General features: G+C 33.5%; 2 protein-coding genes across 2 annotated transcripts; both read right to left on the minus strand.

Moving 5' to 3' along the window:
• Positions 1-1015: 1015 nt before the first annotated feature.
• LOC144420902 (uncharacterized) lies at positions 1016-2044 on the minus strand. The gene has a single exon (XM_078110738.1). It carries the CDS (start codon positions 2042-2044, stop codon positions 1016-1018), a length of 1029 nt encoding a protein of 342 aa, XP_077966864.1.
• Positions 2045-6540: 4496 nt separating this feature from the next.
• Positions 6541-25160, minus strand: LOC120342172 (SHC-transforming protein 1-like). The gene is made up of 11 exons (XM_039410885.2): positions 24884-25160; positions 23975-24045; positions 22941-23127; positions 16377-16482; positions 15021-15180; positions 13018-13144; positions 12192-12341; positions 11104-11209; positions 10477-10578; positions 9060-9286; positions 6541-8651 (listed from the first exon to the last, which is right to left on the minus strand). The coding sequence occupies exons 1-11, from the start codon at positions 25028-25030 to the stop codon at positions 8517-8519; spliced, it is 1518 nt and encodes a 505-aa protein (XP_039266819.1). The 5' UTR covers positions 25031-25160; the 3' UTR covers positions 6541-8516.
• Positions 25161-25509: the final 349 nt, after the last annotated feature.

Below are 25509 nucleotides of genomic sequence, written 5' to 3' on the forward strand. Positions count from 1 at the left end.
ATGACTAACACTCCAAACAAAGGCTAAATAAAACATGAAAATCATCCACTTACGAATCAAAAAGTCCGAAACTCATTGACAGACGTCAGCTCCCCAACAACCGCAGAACAAATAGAGCGATGCGTGGCAAATTGATAGTTGCCAGATTGAGGATCGGCATAAACAACCAAGTTTGGTCATTTGAAGTATGTTTGGGGCTACTATATTATAAAGAATGGAAACTATACATTCAAATCATCTCTAGTTTTGGACAATAAATCGGTCCATCGAATCCAATCCAAAGCTTCTGCGTTTATAGAATCGCACGATATTGCAAGGCTGGCATTAATGTATATATATATATATATATATGTATAGCATCAACAAAATGATAAAAATGTGAAAGAGCATATGTTTCATTTCCAATTGTCTATCTTCGAATGTATGTTTCTTTGCTAATGGCATACCGGTGATTCAAATGAACCGTCCCTGGCCTTGCGAGTATGGTCACTGAGTTTAGCTGTCTTTTGGATAAAAACTAGTGTAGCGCATATGTTGGATATGGGATTTTGGGCATTGTTCCAGAGCGAATGTGTGAAGACCCCTGGGGCGCCGGGTATGATGCGGGTGGATATTCTTTATTGATCGATCATTTTCCCCGTAGCTGAACTAATTGAAAAAGAAGCAAAACTTTTGTCAGTGTTATAGTTCTCCTTGTTGATGGCAACTATAATTATTATTATTGAGGCACCTTACTTCCCAACCATTCACACCAACAATCAGCTCATATATTCAAGTATTCACATTTACTTCTAACACAGCACAGCATCAAATTTACGTGTTACTCCTAGAACAGCGAAACGAAGACACACAGTAAACAAGGTATTCATGCGCCACAACATACATAAAGAAAATAGGGCACGCATGAAAAGTCATTAGAGCATAACAATAATACAATATTATACCTATTGTATGACATCCCCCTTTTTTCGATAAATAAAAAAGAACCATTATATGCACATAAAAGGGGTACACTCTAATCCCTAAACTTGGCTGGAACTTGTGTAGTTCTTCCTGACTTGGTTGTCTGAGCTTTTGGTATAAATCCAGTATTTCTATCCATTGTAGGTTGAGGTTCTTTATGTGTCTCTTCTGCCTTTATTTCTTTTTCCTGATTTTGTACTTCTTCAGGAGTTGTACTGTTCTTTAGATTATTATCAATCACTGGAGCTTGTGTATAATAAAATGGTTTCAATTCAAATTTCTTTTCATTATACTTTGACTTATTTGCAGCAATTCTTGGTTTTAGGTGTTCACGAGTTCTCCTATATAATTTCGAATTCAATAGAACTGTGTAGGTTCTTGGCTCTCTAACAGGATTTGGTATATTTTCAATTTTTCCTGGCTCCCATATTCTTCTTAGATCATTCCACACATATACATCTTCATTTTTCGACAGTGGTCTTCTGTCAATGGAAGCTTTTCGATCATAAAATTCTTTTTGTTTCACCTGTTTATTTTCATTAATCTCTTGCTGCTTTTCAAGCTCTGTACTTTTCGATTGTAAAGACCGTTCATTCATAGGCATAAATGTTCTTGGTCTTCTACCAAATAACAATTCAAATGGTGATGGTGTTTGATAATCAAGTGGTGTGACTCGATAAATCCATAAGCTTGATTCCAGAGATTTCCCCTCTTCTTTGGCTTTTTTCCATAATGATTTACAAGTGCCAATAGCTCTTTCTGCGAGACTATTTGCTTGGTGATGATAAGGTGAACTGAAGGTCATTGTAATTCCATTAGCATCACATTTTCCTCTGAACAATTGACTCACATATTGAGATCCAAAATCTGCTAGTATTGTGGAACATAAACCATATTCTGCAAGTACATTTGAAAATTGTTCACATACTGATTCAGCTGTCATATCTTGCAGTTTTCTCACAACTGGAAATCTTGAAAAGTAATCCACAATCATTAAATACTTCTTGCCTTGGAACTCAAAAATATCTGTTCCAAGTTTTTCCCATGGCCTTGAAGGTAAATCAGGTTTCATCATTGGCATTTATGCTTGAGCAGAATGATATTTGTTACATAACTCACAACTCTTTACCATGTCAGTTACATTTTTTGTAATTCCAGGCCAAAACACTGATTGTCTAGCCAGCAATAAACATTTAGTTTCACCTTGATGTCCACTGTGAAGAGCATTCAAAACTTGTGACCTTAGTTTGCTAGGTACAACTATTCGATTTCCTTTGACAATGAGGCCATTTTCAAGAACTAAATCACATCGAAAGTTCCAATAGTCCCATAACTCTTGTGGACATTGTTTTCTTTGATCAGGCCAACCCTTGTAAATAATTTCTTTCAAATAGTTACACACCATGTCTTCATCTGTCGCTTGTTTTATAACTTCCAAATTTATTGGTGGTGCTTCACTTGCCATGAAGTGTATTTTATATTGCTCGCTATTCTTCTCTTTTTCATTTTCAATCACTCTTGACAACGCATCAGCGACAGGTATTTTTATTCCTTGCTTGTACTTGACTGTGACATCAAATTTTAAACATTTTAGCAATAACCGTTGCAGTCTTGCTGGAGCGTCAACAATATTTTTCTTGAATATTTGTTCTAGTGGAGAGTGATCTGTTTCAACAATAGTCCATATAGATAATATTCAAATTTCTCCAGACCATAAGCAACTGCTAAACATTCTCTTTCTATGTTAGAATATCTGCTTTCGGCATCTGTGAGTGCTCTTGATCCCATTGCAACTATATTTTCTTCACCATTGCAATCAATTTGTCTAATCCAGGCCCCAAGACCTTTTAAACTTGCATCACATTGCAAAATTGTAGTTGTGTTTGGGTTAGGGTCATAATATGATAAAATTCTCACTGTACACAGTTCAGCCTTTATTCTATCTAAACCATGTTGATGTTCAGACTCCCAAACAAATTGTACACTTTTCTTTGTCAATCTTCTCAGCGGTGCTGATAATTCTGCAATTTTCGTTGAAAATCTGTTGAGATATGTTATCATTCCGAGGATGGTGAGCAATTCCTTTGCATTTTCCGGTGATTTTATATTCTTTATCACTCTCAATTTATCCTCAGATGGTTGTATTCCTTTATCTGACAAAGAATGTCCATAGAATTCAACTTTTCTCTGCTTGAACTGCAATTTCTCACTATTCAGTCCAATATTATTTTTTCTGCATTCATTCAACATTTTTATGAATGATTTGTCATGTTCTTCTGGTGTTTCACCATACACGATTATATCGTCGGCTATACCAGTCACATTGGGGATATTTTGAAATATATCATCTAGCTTCTTCTGGAATATATCCTGGGAAACACATGTGCCAAATGCGAGTCGCTTAAATCTATGTCTTCCAAAAGGTGTATTGAATGTGCATAGTAGACTTGACTCGTCGTCTAGCTCTACATGCCAAAATCCCTTTTTTGTATCGACAACAGAGAAATATTTCTTCGCATGCAATTTTGGCAAGATTTCATCGATTGTTCGACTGTAATAATGTTCCCTCTTTATATTTTTATTTAGGTCCTTTGGGTCTAAGCATAGGCGTACCTTTTGTTTTCCATCACTTGTCTTTGTGACGTTGCACACAATTGAGTTTACCCAGTCAGTAGGCTGTGTAACTGGTTCTACCACATCATTTGCAATCATATTTTCCAACTCCTTTTTGTACAAAGGTAAAATGTGTACAGGCACTGTTCGAGGTGGATGTACATTCATCTGGTTGTGCATTATCTTTTAACTGAATGTGGTATCTATCATGTGGAAAACGACCAATCTTGTCAAAACAATCCTTATATTCATCAAGCAATTGACTTTTCGTGAGAATTCCTTTCTCAGCAGCTTCTTGACAAGAATTTTCTGTATTACACGGATTCACTTTTTTCTGCTTTCCGCTCTCAATATCATGGATATTTACTGTTATTACACCCAATTCTTGCGACTGTTTGCATCCAAGAACTGATGGGCTTCCATTACCTTCAACTATAATGAAATTAATCCACATTGATTTTCCATTGAAAGTAACTTTTATCTTTGCTTGTCCAAATGTTTTTATTCTTCCACCGCCATACTTATGTAGTATGCAGCTATTGTCTTTTACATGGAGCTTTATATCCAAGCGTCGTAAATCATCTCTCGTGATTGTACATATATTTGCTCCTGTATCAATTTTTAGTTTTACATTGAATTTGTCATTCAACTTCACTTGGACAAATATTTTCTCTTTGACAGGGACTGATCCGCTTCGTGAAATCATACCATTCACTATACTGTGTTGTCTATGCAACTTATTTGAGCTTATGCACCCAATATTCCCTGTTTCGCCTTCGCTTGATCCACCATCATCAATGTAATGGCTATCAAATTTATCCACTACTTCGTGTAGCTTATGTCTTTCTCTTTGCATTATGCGGCAAACTCTTTTGAAGTGCCCGATTCGCCCACAGTGATTACATCGTACTCCTGCTGCAGGGCAATCATCATATCTGTAGTGTCTTCCGCCGCATTTTTGACATCTATCTGCACTGGACTTATTTTCATCCTTCATGCTTGGCTTACTGTGTCTTTGTTTTCGAAACACTGACTTGTTGTTGGATTGTCTATATGCTGGTTGTCTCTTCATTGCATGTAAATCATTGGTTGTGTTATTTGTTGTAATAATCTCCATTTGTGCTTTGGTACTTTCCTCTGTTTTAGCAAGATCATAAATTTGTTTGAATGTCAACATATTACCCAAAGCAATTGCATCTTTACGCACTTTGTCAGATTTTAAACCAAAAACCAATGTATCTCGTAGTGTTTCATCTACTGCAGTTGTAGCATAACCACTTTCATCAATGAGAGATCGTGCTTTTGTGACAAACTCTTCTAGAGATGTGTCACCTTGTTTCAAACTTCGCAATTGAAAACGAGCTAGTATCTGGTTACTTTGCGGTTTAGTATAAGCTTCAAGCTTTTCCAATACTCTTGCCAACTTCATGTTATCACCCTCCTCTGTCCAAACAGATGTATTGTAAATTTCAAGACCTTTATCATTGATCCAGAGTAATAACATTCTCACCTTGTAGGCTTCCGGTTTATCAGCAAGTGGCCCGTCGAAGATAAGGTCGCACTTCTGTTTGAATAACTTAAACCGCTTATGCATATTGCCTGCACTCGTCCAGTCCATCTCCGGTGTTTTAAATTTATCCGCCATTATGCTTTGTTAAGGCAAAATAAGCTTACCGGTACGAAGTTTTAATCCAGCGTTGGTTTTCACGGAAGTAAATTATAATCCCACTTCTGACACCATGTTATAGTTCTCCTTGTTGATGGCAACTATAATTATTATTATTGAGGCACCTTACTTCCCAACCATTCACACCAACAATCAGCTCATATATTCAAGTATTCACATTTACTTCTAACACAGCACAGCATCAAATTTACGTGTTACTCCTAGAACAGCGAAACGAAGACACACAGTAAACAAGGTATTCATGCGCCACAACATACATAAAGAAAATAGGGCACGCATGAAAAGTCATTAGAGCATAACAATAATACAATATTATACCTATTGTATGACAGTCAGAAATCTGGCTGATAGTTATTCGGTAAGTGCAGAGGAATTCTCACTACTGGCAATGTGAACATTGGTAATATTTAGGGTTACCATATTTTTGTGACCTCAATGAGGGACGCTTCCGAAGACCATATCTGTGACTTTATTAACTTTAAATTTACCGATTCCACATCAGGGGCCTACATTTAAAACCATCCCGACCGTCTTCGTTGACTATATTGTCATTGACAGTTCATGCGCCGTCTGTCAAAATGTCGGTTTCGGTTCGAAAAATATAAACGAATTATTACATTAACGTTGAGCACCCCTTTGGCGTACGGGCTTACAAGTAACAAATTGTAGCAGTTATCCGCTAATAAAGTTAGCGGAAAACTACGAAACGAACAAAATCACGCATTCACCTTCAGTAAGTAGGCTACCGATAAGCTACACAGCAAAAACACTAACGAGAACATGCTTATTGGTAATATTTGTGTATTATGCTGACTGAACGCCAAAGCGGAACATTTGGCTTACCGGTCCGGACGCCGTGACAGGACGTTGAAAAGTGGGACCGTACCGCCTAAAACGGGACGTATGGTAAGCCTAGTAATATTTATATTGCTGTTGCAGCTGGACGGTTTGTACAGTCGCCAACAGCTTTCTCGGCCTTTTGTAATAAATGACATGGATGTGGAGTCGGCTGTATAGGCCGTGGGGTTTGAAAATGATGAGTGGAGTCAATGCTGCAAAACAGTTCAGATTTGATATGTCTGCAAGATAAAAAAAAACAAAACGGAATTAAAACATAAGCGTCCAGTTTACCGCGCATTTATACGTCTACATATTGCCCGTGATAGCAATGCTTATACATTGTTGTAATTCGAGGCAGCCGTGAAACACCTGCTTGAAAATATTGGTTACGCTCCTGATAGTTCTGTTTGACTGGTGGTTAAAAAACAACAAAAAACTTCTTAAGAACAGAATATTTGTATTCAAGATAATTATAATATATATATCTTTGCTACAAACACAGAGATCAACAGAATAACTTCAGAAATAACCAGACTGAAAATAGAAAGTTGTCAGAAAGTTCATGAAACTCCGTATGGTGTAATCTTATACTATATCATACATCGGGTATCGATGAGGATATCATAAAAGGAAAACGAATATAAAATTCAACCTCAAATGATCGGATTAGACTCAATAAAGCTAAATTCGCATAATTATTAACTTTGTAGCTTAGAAGGGGTAAGATTGTTTAGCTATATCAAACAGGACAGGACTGAAACAACAAACTCGTGCACAGCTTTTCTGATATTACACACAAACTAACATATATGTGCTCTTATCATAGGTTTGTGAATGAACAATGGGCATAAATGACGGACATTCAGCTTTATGCTAAATAAGAAAGTTGAAAAGATGAATTAAGTAAAAATATTGGAAAGAAAAAGACTGAAATGGACAAAAAAGCAAAATCTCATAATATTTAAAATATACCAAAAATGTTTGGTTTGTTGGCTACTTCAAGAAACAAGTAAATAAAATAAAGTAAAATATGTTGAAATGGTGAAATAAATCTAAAAGCATGATTAAAAGATAAAAATGGACAGCACTCAATAAAAAATTAAGGTATGATTTTGTATGACTAACTTGGTTCAAATTCTGCAATTTCACAGAGATCTATGTGATGAAACTTGAAATAACGAAACCATGATGTATGTATAAGGCTTTCATAGTAAAAATATGAAAGACGCAAAATTCCTATTCACTCCAAATTAGTCAGTTTTAAATACATTAAAACAATTCAATGATTATTACAAAAATGGACTGATATCTCAGTATTTAAGTTGTTCCTAATTTCATTAAATAAGAAGATCAAAAGAATAAGCTTGGTACCGTTTTTTTTTTATTAGAAGACTACCTGCACCACACTCATAAGATTTTTACATGAATTATCTCAATTAAAGTTGGCTTGCTAGTAAGTGGGAATAATCTATGTCTGAATACCTAGTTGGTATTTCGAAATTATGCTCTGCAATTATTTTATATTAGAATGTTCATCAACAAAATAATAATGTATGTAAAATATCACAAGTTTTGTCTCGAGATACTAATGCAATATCAGTACATTTTGCCTAAAATCATAAATCAAATTAATTGTTATTTTCTTTTTTTACTTTCCATGAAATAAATAGCTTCGAAATGTAAAAATAAACATGCTGCTTTTAGAAACATCGATTCAAAAAGTTTGTCGTCGTGCTCCCTACTGAAAAAAAGTGAATAAATGGACACACAAGACTGATGTTAAAATTACGAAACGTTGAATAAATTGTACATCAAGAAGTTCAAATTATACATGATTGACCATGCCATTTTTGAAACTAATACTAGAAATACTAGAATTTTGTATATTAAACTGCCAGTCCTTTCACTCTGTCTACTTTCTACTTCAAATCTGTATATGGCTATAGTGAAGTCTCTTTCCACGAAATAGCGAATACATTTGATAGCTTTCGTTAGATAATGAACTCATGGTCTAATTTCCTCAGACAAAACAAGATATAATCAAACGTCGTAGTTAGACTATGATCTGAAAAAAGCTAACAAATAAACCTGCTATTTTGTGGAAAGAGATTATGTTATTCTATTTATCAAACTAATAATAGTTGATAAAAAGTAAAAACCAAAAATCTTCAAATATATGTAACAATTTTTCATGAGTTTATTCAGAAAATATTTGTAACACATTTGAATATCAATGTTTCTGATCTGTTTGATGTAAGAAAGTTATTGGAAACCGCCAAATGAGCCTAAAATTTGATTTTATTGTACAATTTTTGTTCATATAGTAATTTACCGATTCAGCCTATGAGGCTTGATAAAAAATTCGACACTCATGACAATATATAAGTTGGATGAAGTACGAAAAAAGCGAAACTCATCGTTCAATTTTTCTTATGACAGGTTGTTGTAGCATCAACATTGAACCAGATGATACAATAGGTAGATTATTATTTCTATGAAACGATATCAAATGACAAACGCTGTCAAACTGGCGGTCTTTAGTTCGAACCTAGAAATAAAATAAATCCTTTCAGAGAGCATATTGTTAATAGTAATAAAACTAGTATGGATATTCTGGAGCAGTTTCAACCAAGTCACCTAGGTTTCCGCAAGTTTACATAGAAGTTCGACTCTTCATTATTATATGTATATTGTTTAACTGTGATCAAATACACAGGCATAATTATTTGCACAGGGGTTCCCCAAGCCCTCAGGGTTCTGCTCTACCAAAATGGCTGAAAACCACTGTTCGACTAAAGTATTCATGTTAGCAAGTTTTGAACTTGAATTAGTGCACCTGTCTGGGGAGCTCGGGCTTTGATGAAGCTTGAGTGCGATACCAGCAATTCTAGTGAAATGAAAATATAGAATATTCTATTTGTTAGTTACTTTTTCAAAAAAATTTTTCAATACTCACCACTCCATTAGGATCAACAAGAAAAAGATGTTTAGTGTGACCATCATGCAAACCACTCAATACAATTTTTCCGGGCGTTGTACTCGATTCACGTACTAAGAAATCGCCATCTTCTTTCAAATAAATTTCTGCATCATGTCGACTCAGTTTTCCATGGAACCAAGGTTCATGCTGTAGTGTTCCGATACCAGATGACTTATCCAGCATTAAAGTTTTTTCAAATGGTTCTGTAATGAGAAAAAGGTGGTGTGATAAAATATCAGCACCATAGGTACCGGTTAAGATTAAAATGATTCAAAACATAATGGCTTGGTGGTTGAAATGCTCGTGTTAAAACCCCATGCCAAGTAGGCTATATTGAATGAACTCGGCAGTGCCAATACAGTCCAAAATAAACTAGCTCACTGCTTTTTGAACCCCAATGTCTGCTTGTATGGGGCCTTCTTAAGAGTGAAAAACATATAGAAAGTGTCATATAACAAAACTGATATATCGGCCAACCGGGTTCACATTATTACGAATTTGCAAAGTATGAAGGAGTATATTACATAAACCTAGAAACAACATGTTCGAATAATCGCAACGTACATATGTGGTTGTATAATAGGAATTTAAAGAACAGACCACAACACAATTGATGTAAATGATATGGTTTTTCGCAGAAAGTTGGGAATACCAGGTATCATATGTCCTCGTATGTTCTACAATACTGGGAATTAATACAATACACTAAACAAAAAAAATATTACAATATTCCTGGTGGTAATAAGCCATAAAATCTTATTGATGATATTCCCAGAATTAAAAGTACGGTATTTGAAGAACTTATTCAACAACATCTTGTAATGCAAACTGCAACTAGTCTGCGTTAAGTTTCTAAAAATTTGCAATGTTTCACTATTTAAAATGTGCCAATTTAGAATTGTATATCATCAATAGATTTAAGAATATTTCTAATATTTCTAATATTAAGAATTAAATAGTTCTAATAAAGTTGTTTTATTAGATCTGTAAAATACAAAAAAAATTTTTCACTTCGAAATGAAACTCAGAGTGAGCGAAATACAGCAACAGACTCAGTTTATTTAATAGCAAATAAGCAATATCCCAAAAAGGGCATATAATACTAGCATAGTGTAATAAGTCACCAAAAATAACTAACAAAGAAAAAGCTATATTGAGTAAATGCTTGCATATTGCAGTTTAATAAAAAAAAAGTGACTTGAAACAATCCACACACGGCCAGGAAGCAGCTAAGTAAAGGGGGATATAAAACTGATGTTCCGGGAATGAAGAACACCAAATTTTCCCAAACATTACAAGGAAACCAATACATGTATCAGGAGAATTACTGAAATAACTTGCAATACAATAATATTGTATGCCAGGCAAGAGATTGAAGAATGAAGAGACTCACTCATATCAAAAGCATCCATTGAGGAGCTACTTTCATGCCTTGCGGGACGATGATCTTCGATTGATAATGCCGCTGCTATTGCTAATGCTCCTCCACCTACAGCTGTGAAAAAAATAATACTAATGAATATGAAAAGAATTGATTTGATAGGTGGGACTTCCATTTTACAGGATTTGCTATTCATTCATTTTGTGAAAATAATGTGGGTTTTTGTTGATATTTAACCGAAGATGTGCAGTCTGGGTTAGTTCAGTTACCAACATTAGAAGTCTGCAATTAAAATAACGTCGGAGCTCGAAAATAAGACCTTTGACTCCAATACTTATAAAAGCTTGTTAAACTAGGGCTCAAGAGTGAACAGACCTGTATAGGACTATGTAACTCGGTAAAGACCCACTGCAATAGCAACTATTTTGATTTTAAAAGAAAGATTGCCTCTGAATTCAAGAAGTAAAATTTTTACATTTGAATAAATCTTTTTATATATGTGAGGGCAATCAGGTTCGAAAAAAGATTCTCCTAAACCAAAGCATACGCATATGTAATTCTAATGTCTCCATCTGTTACTTGTATTAATATAATTGAAAGTAGAAACGAATAAAAATATATTGGAGAAATTGCACTCACATTTTTGTGGAGAGGAAGGTGGTGTAGTTAGATCGATTAAGTTACTTGGATGTCTTGAAGCACCAGATTGACTCAAATTTGACATTGGATTATTAAAAACTTTCGGCTGAAAAAGAAAATTGGGATTAAAATTTCAAATTGTTGATTGGGGAGCTTCAAACCTTGTTTTTTTTTACGACAATGAAATAATCTGTACCAATGTTCATCAGACAGTGCTATGGGATATGCTAGTTTATTCCAAATGATACTCCATACTTCAGTTCAGCATTGCCTGCCCAGTATATTACACCCAGAATGCCCAAGGTAAAGTCGCTACATGTTAAACCTGTGATGTCAACGTGGTTGAGTTCAATAAATCACGCACTAGGCTATCAGCCTTATCATGATGGACTTTTTAATGAAATAAAAGTTATCTTATTGCTATTCCAATTTCAAGTAAGATAAATTTGAATTAAATTCAAGCCCTAAAATCAAATGGTTCGAGAAATAGAAGATCGGAAATTGAGTTATTTCAGATACTCCCTTAATAACAACAGGTGTTACATGGTGCCTAATTGAAAATATCAGTACAGGAAAATAGTATTTTAGGAACATTAGAATCACACAGGGTCGGTAATTATTGAAAATGAATGATTGTGGTGCACTTTCAGTTGCTACTGCTAAGCTACAATATGGCCCTGGCATTTGTGGTCATTCATATGACCTCCAGAAGTATGCGCACCAAGATGTCGCACAACCTGAACATAGTACGTGTGTACCGGTTAGGATTCAGGTTGTGGGACATCTTGGTGCGCATACTTCTGGAGCACCCATTCATGACATTGCTCTGATGTGGGTTCCCTTCACCTCTTAGTGAGTACATATTGTAACTTATTCATAAACATGAAATAAAAAAAAGCTTGAAAATCCCCAGAGATGCTCGGGAAGGGCTGCAAAATTTGCTAAAAAGCCATCAACAATATCTATACAGTGAAACAAGCAAAAAAATGCTTAGAGGCTGTGATTTAAACCACTCCTCCTTGAAAAGAAAAACTCATACCACACTCTTAGAAAAGTTGTTAAGTAATTTTCAGATAAAAATGATTCACCTCTTGCTGTTGTATGCCAGTCTCACTTTGATGTACAAGACTAGTATTTATATAATTATGATCTTCAAAACTTCTTTGTTTTATTTGTCGATTAGCTGGTGTTGGGGGAGGCTGGGCATCTCCTGAGGCTTCTGGTCGTCCACCAACAATCTGAAAAGCAAAAATAGAAGTATAAAAAAACGGTTCATAAAAGACATTCATGTTTGACAAGTATTGCCAAGGGTCAAAGATTGCATGAAATACTTCTAAGCTTGCATCAAAATAAAAAGGTAATTTCTTTATATTCAGGATATTTCTAGATTAAAACATCTGCAACTGATATATATGTTAGTGCATAGAAAGCAAGTCTCATTTTAGGCTTAATCTATTATTTTGGCTTGACAGTTGCCAGATTGGCATCACTACTCAGATGGGGTCCACAGGGTGGGTGATAACTATCTGAAAAAGAATTACTGGACTCAGTGTAGGACAGTTCACATTATGGCTGGTAGGTGACAGCTTCTTCCACCATAAAGTTTGTGCATCTGCAACAAATTTTTGGTTAAGTATTCCTACGCCCAAAATGAACTGAAAAATGAAAGAGAGACTATTGTTTACCAGTTCATAGACTTTCCTCTTCCCTGAGATAAATATGGATATGGAATATGAAATATTGATATGTTACTTATGCAAACAACAAACAAGGCATTAATCAATACAGAGTAACGAATAAATATAGCTTTTTATTTCAGCAAATCTTATTTTTAGGTATGCAAAAGTAAGGCAAAACCAGGATATCTTCGAAAATAGCAAAAACCAATAATTTCTTTATTAGAGTATGAAATACCTGTTGAGTGCTGACAGCTCCATTATTAATATTATGTTGCCCTTCTAATCTTTTGTCAACTATGCCGGCTTCAGGAGGTAACTTCCCTGGTATTTCATTGTAATATTCTGGTTCATCATCTCCCCATCTGTAGGCAATACAAAATAACGTTTGAAAACTGGTAATATTGGAAGAGTTAGTCATATAGCCTATTAAGCAAGAATAGTCAAAACCAATAACCCATTATTCAAATACATTCAAAATAAATATTTTTTGAATATTGATTATCCAGTACATTCTAAAATGAATCACTTAAAACAGAAAATATGCATATATTGTGTATTCATGAAGATGTGATCTTATAGAGAAAAAGTAAGATGAACATTAATTGATCAGTTGGATCAGCAAATATTCAAATTTTTTTTAAGAAACGCGAGTTAAATTTAATATATGTATTCAGGCAATATTTGTTTGAGTGTTCCAAACACATCATTTTTCAATATTATTCACACTGTACCTAAATTTATATCAGGCTCATATTACAGAACAGAATATTAGTTATTCATTTGTTGTGAATGCTATTGAAGAGGGCTCAAATTTTGAGCTTCCAATAAATCCTTATAGAATAAGTTTAAGTGAAAAATTTGCACAAAAATGCAAAAAGGTTTTATGATTATTAATAGTAGCAGCAAGGAAGACCTTTTACATAAGCCAGTTCTTGAGGTACTTTTGTGTTTACTCTCAGTCTCAAGTATTGAAAAAACAGGAACTGAGCATGTATGATAATCAAAGGCAACTAATTTTGAAAAAATATGGAGTGAATGTAGCTGTAGCAGAAATAAATAAGACCATTTGAATTCTTGACAACAGAGTTGGGTCAACATTCAACAACCACTGAAACTCGAAACATTCTGTGGCAAACAAATCCCACAAAACGTGGCAACTCACATCAATGATTATAAACTGACAAAACAAACAAAAATCGTAACCAGAAACCAGTTGCTACTTTTTTTAATTGCGAACATTCAGAAGACGCTTTCTACTCTGTACAAAATTGTAAATTTTACCATACACTTGCCAAACAAGGACCACACATAAGCATACTATATATAATCATGGCCAAGCTTAATATCAACACCACATACCAGTGGTGTGATCAGTCTTGCATTACGTATTGTATTGACGTTGCCAGTCAGGTTAGATAATGTTTACTGTGTATACAAACACATTTAATCCTAATGGATGGCAATAAATTTTATGCCTTATACAAGTAAATTTATATTTTAAATAGATGAAATAGGTCTTCTTTAATCTTAAAAACAAAATATGGGGTCTGCCTGAGGATCGAACATTCAGAAAACAGAAATAGAGGCTCGTCAGCACACAAAACTAATCTCATATTCTAATTCATAATTATGTGTAATATTTTAAATTCTTGACTTTAAAGACGATTTTCATCAACAAAAATTAGCATTTTAAAGAGCCTAATAGCATTGAATCGAATTTCCTAAATTTGTATCTTTAGGAATAATTTATAACAGGTCGATTTGGAAAATTATCACTTTGGACAAATGAATGCACAATATGATCAAAAATGCATTTCTCAGAAACTGAGATCCTGAGATCTACAAATATTGCCCCACTACATGGCAGTGCGGTAATATCAGGCCAGCCTAATATCTTTCTGCTCGTTGCTGAGCTGTGATATCACCAGTACCTATTTATATTGCTGCAGCAATGAAAATGAATTTGCTCAGTATTAATTCAAAGCTTTTGATTAAGATATCGGATTTTATTGTAAGTTTATTGTAAGTACCAGTCCTGTGGATAGTCATTGGACCTACATGCCCATATATTTATTTGATCATGACCTCTTTCATTCTTGAAAATATTTCAATAAAAACGTTTCTAGATTTTCTAAACAGTCAAATAAGAGCAAGAAGAAAACTCCAAACATATCTAAAAGCTAGTACTGAAGACTCAACATTAATTATTCGTCTGAAACAAAAATAGAAATACTGGACCTTGATTTTCCATCATGAAATAAAGGTTCTGTGCGATCAGGTGGTGTGACAGCTTTAGGTGGATTCTTGAGGTATTCTTTGAAACGTAGTTCAAATGCTTGACCAATTGTATTTATAACATCTTGTGCTACACCATCACAACATTCTAGAACATGACATGCTGAAATAAAAGAGGGATGATTAACCAATTTTAGGGTAGGATTTACGGTACTCTCGTAGTGTCTACCAGGTTAGGGTTAGGCCATAATTTTATTCTGATTTTCCTTATTTTAGTTCTATTACAAGTTAGGGTACTGTCTGTGTTAGCCAAGTGAATATACACCCTGCCCATAGGTTTCCGTCCCTTTACACAACTTGATGTAAAGTAGGCAAACAAAATTAGTTACCTCCATATTGGTAAACACACTTCTGGAGCGGCAGATTAACTTATTTATTGTAGGGTGAGAAAAAATAGTAGAGAATAAAATAGTAAGGTGGCTTAATAATATTATGAATCATGGCCGTCATCTGTAGTCTGGCTATTAGTCCATGTTGGATGTAGGAGTAGTTACTCAGCTATTTGTTTCAAATGTGGGTCAAAGGCCATTTAAATCCAAAGAACTTTCATATGTTGAAATCTAAGGAGACAACAGCGAACTTGCTACTCTGAATTAGGTCTGGCATCTAATTTAAATTCCAGTTATTACAAATACAATTATTTATCAATGAAATCATGCTTTATGTACTTATTCTGTAACATGTAAAATTTTAAAAACAGTAAAAGCAAACAGAAACTAATTTTAGGTCTTCCGGTTTCAAATTTTACTTAAAAATAATTCTTTTAAAAATCCCTTTCACTAGACAGAAATAACAAAATTCAGTTATTCGGAAAGGCTTAGCAGTGTAGGCTTCCAGTACTGACTAGCGATTTGAGAGTTGTATGATAATAAATACGAGTTATTAACTTCATAGTTCTGCTTAAAATAGCATTCATTGTTTTTGAAAACATATTATATCAGAGACCTAAATAATAATTATTTTAAAAATGGATGCATTTCACAATAAATAATAACCATGTACAGACAAAATACATTAAACTAATTAGATAAAACGCAACAAAAAGTCAGTTTCAATTATAGCGTACTGAATAAATCAGACAGTATAGTACTCAAAAGTGTACTGTACCTGTATAAATGTTTATAAATAGACTAATCATACTATTTTCAAAAAATATGACCTGTAACTAGTTACTAATCTGACCTATAAATTAACTACCTAATCTTTGGGGATTTTTTTCTCATATTAAGTAACTTGGAATCCAAAACTTTTTGATATATGAGACTAATAAAGTAAATAAGACTATTTCTACTCACATACCTCTATTATTAATAGGATCTTTTGCAACATAGGCAACAAAATCTAAAGTGTCAGGATCTCCTCCAGATGCAAAGGATATTGATTGCATTTGATGATTCGCGATAAACTGCAAGAAAAAATGAAAACTGTAAACATTCGGTAAAGTGTTTCATATAAGCTGCTTCAAACAAGGCTATGAATAAGCAACTACCGGTATGTATCTTTTGAATTGATAGATACAATCCATTATCAAATATCAATTCCATGTAATCAGTGGATTAAGATTCGCAAGTATATACAAAAAAGAATAGATGCGGGGAATAGATTAAAAGAAAAAGTATGAACATTGAGAAAAAATCATAACCTGGAAATATGATATAGATAGATTCAAAGTTGAAAATAAAAATATATAAACAAAACCATATAATTATAGGTGCCCCATGAACAAACTCAAAAGAGAATTTTCCTTGTTATATATGTGAAATCAAAAACCAACCATGACTTAGTATAGCGTAATGGTTGAATCTCACTGATTTCAACAAAACATAACTTTCAACTTGATACTCAAATAAATATTATATGGCTGATATGGATAACAGTAGCAATGATATTGTGAAAGCCAAAATATTTACTACTTTCAGATCAGATCGCCCACAACACATAATATTAATTATTGATATATCGTCAGGCTTGAACGAACCGCATTATTCACAATTCAACTGCAATACTGACAACATACGGATATATGACTAAGTTTAAAATTTTGGTTTTCTGAGAAAACATAAAACGATTGCTCGTTATCACGGTGATTCAACCAACAGTGGTCAAATGCAGTTAACACCAGGGATGGCCATTTCCGAATACTAAACTATTCCGAATACATTCTAAAATAATGTTTTCGAATCTGGAATTCCGAATACATTCTAAAATCAAAAATAACACATTTTTGTTTAGTTGATTAAAACCCAGTAAATTAGGAAATAAGCTTCAATAGAAATATCAGAATGAAGCCACAGACCAACAGTATATGTACACAAAGTAATTGATAGTTTATAGCTATTAATAAAAAATAATAGCAACTTGTGACACAGTCAGTTTATTAAATTTATTCACTTTGTACAAATGACCATATGAAAAGATAGCCAAGGAGTTGTCTGACGCTTTCTATCATTGGTACCATGATATTACGATAATAGTCTATTGACAAAAATACTACTTGTATTCAGATAATTGCCTTTAAAAATTCTAATATTTAAGCCTAGAGTATTCTACTACCTACCAGTATATTTGTATATAAATTTATGTGAACCATATTGTTATTATGTGTAACATATTGTTGTGTTTGGAGTTAGAAATAAATTAGTAGAGAATAGATGACCACCACTGCCAGCGCGCAGCCAGGATTTTCGAAATCGGAAATTCTCATTGCCGCCTGTAACACCCACCGCGATTCCGCGCTCGTTGAAAGGGCCGTCTTGTCAGCGTATAATGATCATTCTGTTACGTAAAATATTCAATCCATGACAAATACAAGATTCTAAAATATCTTTCGCGGTTGCTTCTTCTTAGTAAAAAAAAAAACATTTCTATTTGGTCCACGGCAATCTGTGACCTAAAATTACAAGATAAACTGCTTGATGTATTTAATTTTAATATGTATTTTTGCAATCTTGCCAACTCGTTATCGCCGTTAGAAAAATCTCAAATAATTATATAAAATCCTGTTAAGTGTAGAGAATAATTAATTTCATACAATGAATATACATATAAAGTTTAGCAGTAAATTAAAAGAACATATTCATCGCCGCGATTATGCCACCTGTTAAAAGAGTCGACTTTTACAACAAATAATATAACAACGAATATATATTTTTCTGTTGTGCAAAGTGATGAATTCGTGACCGACACGGGCATATTTAAAATATCTTTCTCTTATTAATTTAATGGTCTTCAATTTAACCTGCGGTTGCGTCGACAAAATAATATTCTCACCACTCTTATATACCATTGCAATCCGCGGCCATAAAAATAAAAACGTGAGGTAAACTGTTCGATTAAATATTGTTTTTATCCGTATTTTGCGAATTCGGCAAATATTTAGATGTACTTGTTAACAGTGACTCCGCTCGATCGAAATGCTAAGAGTAAAATTTATTTCATCACAATAAAATTGATTGAATATACTTTAGATTAATTATATTATATACATCCTCACACCCAGGGAAAAAGTCGCGTTTCAAACCTTGTATCGTGTTAACCCGAAAATATTTGACGGCATATTAAAGTAATGGATAATCAAGCAAATCCCGCCCTCAATTAGTGACGATATGTTTCTAAACGGCGACCAAACATAATGTGTGCACACGAAATTTTGCGATTTTCACTGCCTGGAAAAGCGTTTTTTAAATTTTCGCGGGCCTCAATAAAACTTATGTTGTTTACGGTTTTATTTTCAGTATTTTAAATTGCCGCTTTTCAATCAAAAAGTTGCGTTGTCTTTAGAAACTCGCCGCCGATGAACGTATTTACCAGATTCACAATTCCGTGCGCGTACAAAAATAAAATAAATGTTATCGTTAACGTGGAACAAATTTGTGGAAAATTTTCGTTTTAGAGAAAATAACACAATCGTAAAGGCGTTTGCGGGCCTAAATAACACGTTACGCTGATGAGTGATGAAAACAATCACGCGCAAGTTTCTATCGAGAATGTTTTCATTCAACGGAAACGTCTTGAAAGCGGCGTCGAAAATGTGTGACGTCACACAAATATCCGATATTCTTATGAACGTGAATTCCGATATTCGAATGACGAGATATTCGAATACATTCGAATACTTTATTCGAATTGGCCATCCCTGGTTAACACATGCAACAAAATATATGAAATAATAAACAGTCCGGAGTTATTTGAAGAGGAAGTTCCACAAAGTCAATAAACTCATTTGTGATAAAGCAGGGCCACACAACAGATTCTCGTTGTGTATTACCGTAATTTGAGTTATCCCAATTTATCATTTGAAAAGTTTTGACCATATTTTCAGCAAACTCGTACTCCAAAAATACTTTGTTAAAAAAAATTTTGTTTAAAATAGTTCGAGTTTTAAAGTTTTGACTATATTTTCAACTTTTATTTGATGCTCTAATGTGAGCTTAATATTATTTGTTACAAACATTTCATATAGTGAGTATAATGATTATACCAAATTCATATCAGATCGCAAGAATATATTTGTTCCAAATGCAATAAGCATGAAATATATTCAAAATAACCTACCGGTATTACTCATTTTCTATTAAGCACAGCAAGGCAATACTTGGCAGACAAGTTTCGATCTAGTTAATTAGCAATATACCAATCCTATGAAAATTGATATAAACTAAATTTAGTTGAATCTCGTCATAGAGAATCAATCAAAACGTGACAAGACTTTGGGGAATTTCCAACCTAACTGCAAATACAAATGATAATTAACAACATAAAAGTGCAAATCAAATAGTTTTATTATGTTGGAATTTAAATAGTCCTTGATCATACATTCTAGACTAAAATTGACTGTGTATGCAAGTATTAAACTGATCATTGAGTAACATAATCGTACAATAAGCCTTTCAAGCTAATAAGTTTAATACCCACAAACCAAAATTGTTGACATTTAACATTTTCCAATATTACGTATAAAATTATTCTAAGCATATTCGTCAATAAACATGCTCATTATAGTTATGTTTATTATTGCAAATCCGATTTTGACGTAATAAATATTAATGCCAAAAAATTATGAAAGTTGAACCTAATTGAACATCACAACTAGCATCCCATAAAAGTCAATTCCGGTATATTTTTTTCTAACATTATACTACATCTTAAATAGTTGGAATATATAACTTCATAGTTCATTTGCAACATATGTTTCTCAAAACCAATATATACTACTATTTATTTTCCTTACCTAAATTCCCCTAATTGCAGAGATTTGAACATTATATTTTTTCCAGTATTACATTTGTGTGCGCTATGGCCTGTTGGTTGGACTTAAGAAAGAAATGCAATGAAAAATAAAAGCAAGATTCTAAAAACTTTATAATGATACACATTATATACACATTATTTTATTGTCATTTTCCAATTGCAAATTAGGGCTTTAGGTAAATTTCATGAAAGAGACTTGAGTATGTATCCTAAATTTGTCAGAGTAGCCTACTAAAAAAAAAATTCTGCAATCAAAACGTGTAATTTCAAAACTATCCAAATATGAATATTATTACTTTGAAAAAAGAATAATGTGAAGAACCTTATTAACAATAAGATTTGGACTTCATAATTTGACAAATCCGTTGTCAATCGAGATCAATAAATCATACTAATGATAAACAACAAGTAATTATGCAGTGTGTGCATTTGAAAAGATGTGTAAGATATTGGATCATTCAGAAAAAACATCTTTGTTTACATATAAACCTCCTACGTTGAATAATTTTGCAAATACTTATTACGCAGGTAGATGATTAGGTGAATCAATAAGTTTTATAAATATTAGATTATTTTCACTAGGTCCATCAAACGCCCCACACACAGTGCTGCAAAAAGTGGAAAAAGAATATCAACTATCCGAATAGGGGCGCTCTTGTAGTATGTGCAACAAGATGGCGGACACCTGAACATAGTATGTGTACCAGGTTAGGGTTAGGCCATAATTTTATTCCGATTTTCCTTATTTTAGTTCTATTACGAGTTCGGGGACTAGCCAAGTGACTCCTGTAGTATTTGTACCTAAGATTATGGTATAACCCTAACCTGATACACATACTATGATCTGGTGTCCGCCAACGTGTTGCACTACAGGAGTATCCGAATAGGTATACAGATTAAAATGAGTTGTGAGCTATTTTTGTTGCAAAAATTTTTAGAAAAATTATGTGACACTTTCGATTCATTCCAGAATATTACAAACTGTGTAAGTTTCATATTAAGCACCGCAGCAGAATTAGAGATTCCAGGAATTAAACAGTTACAAATTTCCATGTATTTCATAGGCAGTCTAGTCTAGTTAAAATTTTGATCAAAATATTAATCAAATGATCATTAGCGATGTATCGCCAAATAATATATGAGAAAATTAGAAAACTATAAAGGCAAAGGCGTGTATATAAATATTTTTATAATGGATTTGAAAAAAACAATAATTTTAGAAGGGCAACAGCATGACAATGTGGCTTTTTTCAAATGTCAATATTTGTTGATTTCTATAAACATAGGTGTTGTATTTTGCAACAAAAATTTCAAATTTTTAAAAATGTGTATCATTGAGGATAACAACTTAAACTATTCAGCTATATGTACCTTCAGACATAGTCTACATACAAATTTGAATTGAAAAGAAAATTATAGTTAATGAGATGGAATGTTGAGAATACCTATTTGAACTACCATAAGTAATAAAAATTTTAGTTCCACTGTAATATGTCGCAAAGTAGAATTAAACAATTTGTTATTTGATTAAATATACACAGGGGAAGGTGTTTAGTACAACTTTGTGACCAAATTATTATCATTGCATCACAAAATTTTACTGAGAAATCAATAGATTTCGACATCTCCACTGCTGTGATAATTTATTCTTTCTGACATAAAATCAATCTTATTATCCCCGTACCTCTGTGCATTAGTATAATTGGGTAAATTAGATTTTAAACTCATGATTGATTCTTTTATTGGATGCATTCTGACACATGGTCATGCATCTCAATTAAGATGCTCATTTGTTGCTACAACAAGCACGAAACTATCAGTTACACCGATGGCACAGTGGCAATTACATCAGAGCCTGCCCATTCTGATCCTAATTCTAAACAAACCATATCAATAACAACAAAGTGTAACAAAACTTGTGTTGCCAGTATTCCGAAGAACATTAGTAGCCGATAGTATGCAATATTAATAACAACTCTAAGCGTCAACTTTACTTTCGATTGTATTTGCAAAAAGAAGAAAAAACCTGTACTTATCATTTGAATCACAAGATTCAAACCTAAAAGGTGATGGATGGATTATGACAGTATAACTGTCAACTGCACTTTCCATCGTATTTGCAAAAGAATAAAAACTTGAGTTTATCATCAAATTGAATTGAAGGACTCTTATAACTCTCAGTTGGTAGAGATTTGTTCAAGTTAACATCCACCATACCTCACTCATTCTGAGAACCTAGTCAGAGCCGAGAGGCAAGTTTAAAGATGATTAATTTTTTGTCTACTTGCACCCACTAAAATCATTTTTTGCAGAAACGAAGTTAGTGAGCTAGAATGAGTTATTTTCAAATTAAGAAACTTTTGTAATGAAAGAATGCTCGTAGCAAATCTACAACAAACAATATCTTAGTTAAGCAGAAGATGATGAGAATATTTAATCTAACTGCAGGCCTTTGGTGAAATTTAGAGTTAGATAACTCACGAGAAGGTTTCAAACTCCATGTTAGCTATTGTCATTTCAGTGATCACCAGTAACTTTCCTCACACAGAGCTTTTTCATTACTGAGTATGTGTGAAGCACATTTTCTTTAAAGTGTATAAATATCATCAATACCTGTCCCGAATCAGTGACAACCAAAGTCAAACTTGCTGTTGAAATTGTTAAATTAATCAATGATAATGAAAACTGTAGATTGGGACGTTCTCCTAGAATTCGTGAAACTTCTTTCGGAGTCTTTTTCCTTCGAGAAACCAGTTGATGTGATCGTCTTGTGGCCATCAATATTCTCCATATTGCTTCCCTTTAAAGTAATATCAGAATAAATCATCAGAAAAAATTAGTAAATGGATCAAGCTATGGTATCAGCTACATTGTCTGATATAAAAAGTTTGGAACAGCCGTTTTTTCCAGAGTGAAGGTTTAAACTTGCAAGTTGCAAACTAATCCTTAAGCCTGTGACTTCCACTTATAAAAGGATTACTGACAGTATTATATCTCTTAGAAAATTACAGACTTTTTTTACAGTTTTACAGACTCTTTGCCCTAGAATAAACATGGATAAAACACCATTAATATCTAATTGTACCACAACAAATAGCATGGACCAACAACTACACGTAATCATTTTGAACCGAATCTGAAGTAATTTGATCATTGATACCTAGCAGTAGATGCTTTACAAAGCCTTGTTCACTTTTTTGATGGTAAAGGCCATAAACAACATGGTATAAAAAAAATTTAGATGCCTAAAAAAATTGAGTTTTTTCAGCAATTGGCCTATATTATTGGTCTTACATAAGAAGTAAAAAAGGCAGTATTTTACTTGCAGATCGACTCTTACAGGCTGGATACAATAATAGTCGAAGCGTTAGAAAAATTGCTTCTGAATTCATTTCAAGATTGGATCTTTCATTGGGTTCATACCCGTGAACCCTTTTGACACCAAGATTTTATATACTGTGAATGACAATTACAATGACTAATGCTTATTAATATTCATTACATCACCTCACCATAAACAGATATGAGGAAAGATAAGACCTTCCTGTATACTTATCATGGTTCTTGTACACAAATTGCATACCAAATTTAACACTAAATGGTCAGGCTCTAACAAAAAGGGATAAACATTTTGACTAGAAACTCACTTTGTTGCCTGTGTCCTCATATCGAATTGTAATGTCCGCATACTTTGCCTGACTTCTATACATCCAAGATACTATAAAAAAAATATGAAAAACAAGATAAAAAATATGAGAAAAATGCTCAAATTTATGAACATGACAGTTCAACAATTAACTGCAGTAGGTTATGTATCTTACACTCAAACGTGGCTGAGTACCTAGTTCACAAAACAAAAATGAAGGATAACCTTGACAATGGCAAAAATGAAATAAAAATAGGTTTTCCATGAATAAAAATAAAACAGTGATATTTTGGGTATAATATCGGATCTCACAGGGTTTAGGGGGAACTTGAAAAAAAAAATATTGAACCGTCAGGCTATTACTTCCCCATTTAAGTAGCGGAAATTTGAAATCGATTGGTCTATTAGTTAACAAGAGAAGCTATCTCAAGTATAAAATACGGAAAAAAATCATCATTTCTACTTTCATTGGTATGAGTCTGGCATTATTTCGTTCTAGCGAAGTGAACGCTGTAAGAGCTTAAATGATGCCAAACAAAAATGGGGTCTAGCCTAGTACTTCTAGTGAGCTTGGGTTTCATTTTACTTACTGACTTAATACGCCAAGAATTTCATTCCACGCTGACCGACTTTTTTTTAAAAAAAAACATGAAAATTTCCCATCATATTCTAGTTCTGTGTTATTTAAGCAGTTCTGGCGCTCATTTTACATCAGATATTTGGCATTTTAGGTCACAGCGTTTACAGGTTTACTTCGCTAGACCCCATTATTCTTCTATTCAGTTATTCTCATCGATAACTGGATAAGCCTGTAAGTTTCCTAGATTATTCATTGAGTCATTGCAGCATACACAGAGTTTACTAGATTATAATGAAAAACATTAAAACCATAATGTGCATCAAATATTACCCGAACTGCATAGACGACGCCAGGTCCCATCACAGAATTATCTGGATGGAGCCATCCTCTTGAAGGTTTATTCACAAAGCTCCCTGATTTCCTCCATTCATTTGCTTGATCTCCTTCGATTACCTTTTTGTTTTTCATTCGATTCATCTCTTGTATTGTTTGCTTATTAAATTCACCAAAATCTAAGTCATATATCAGAATATATATAAACGTTTACCGGCGGAAAAGATAAAAACAAGAACAGCTCGGCTACGTCCAGACGTCTGAGACTAACTGTGAAATGTCAAGTTAGATAGAGATAGAGATATTCTTAAAAATTGTTGATCTCCAGCGCCACCTCACGATGATTCAGAATAGAGCAAAAATTACGACATACCGATGTGAATTTTTAGATACCTATGTCGGAAAATATCGGCCGTCAAAACGCGACCCTGTGTTTTCAATGTGCGCTTTGCCACTGCTTTTGATAATATTAAAACATATCCAAGAAAAAATCAAGACATGTCAGTGCAATACAAAATTTCATATTGATTTATAAAAGGGTACTGAGATTTTTTAAATCAACTTAAATTCTTTTTATTAATTTGAAAATCATTGTAGCGCTGCGTGTGTGAAGTGCTAAATTT

The sequence above is a fragment of the Styela clava genome, chromosome 3, assembly GCF_964204865.1.
Source record: "Styela clava chromosome 3, kaStyClav1.hap1.2, whole genome shotgun sequence".
NCBI classification, from domain to species: Eukaryota; Metazoa; Chordata; class Ascidiacea; order Stolidobranchia; family Styelidae; genus Styela; species Styela clava.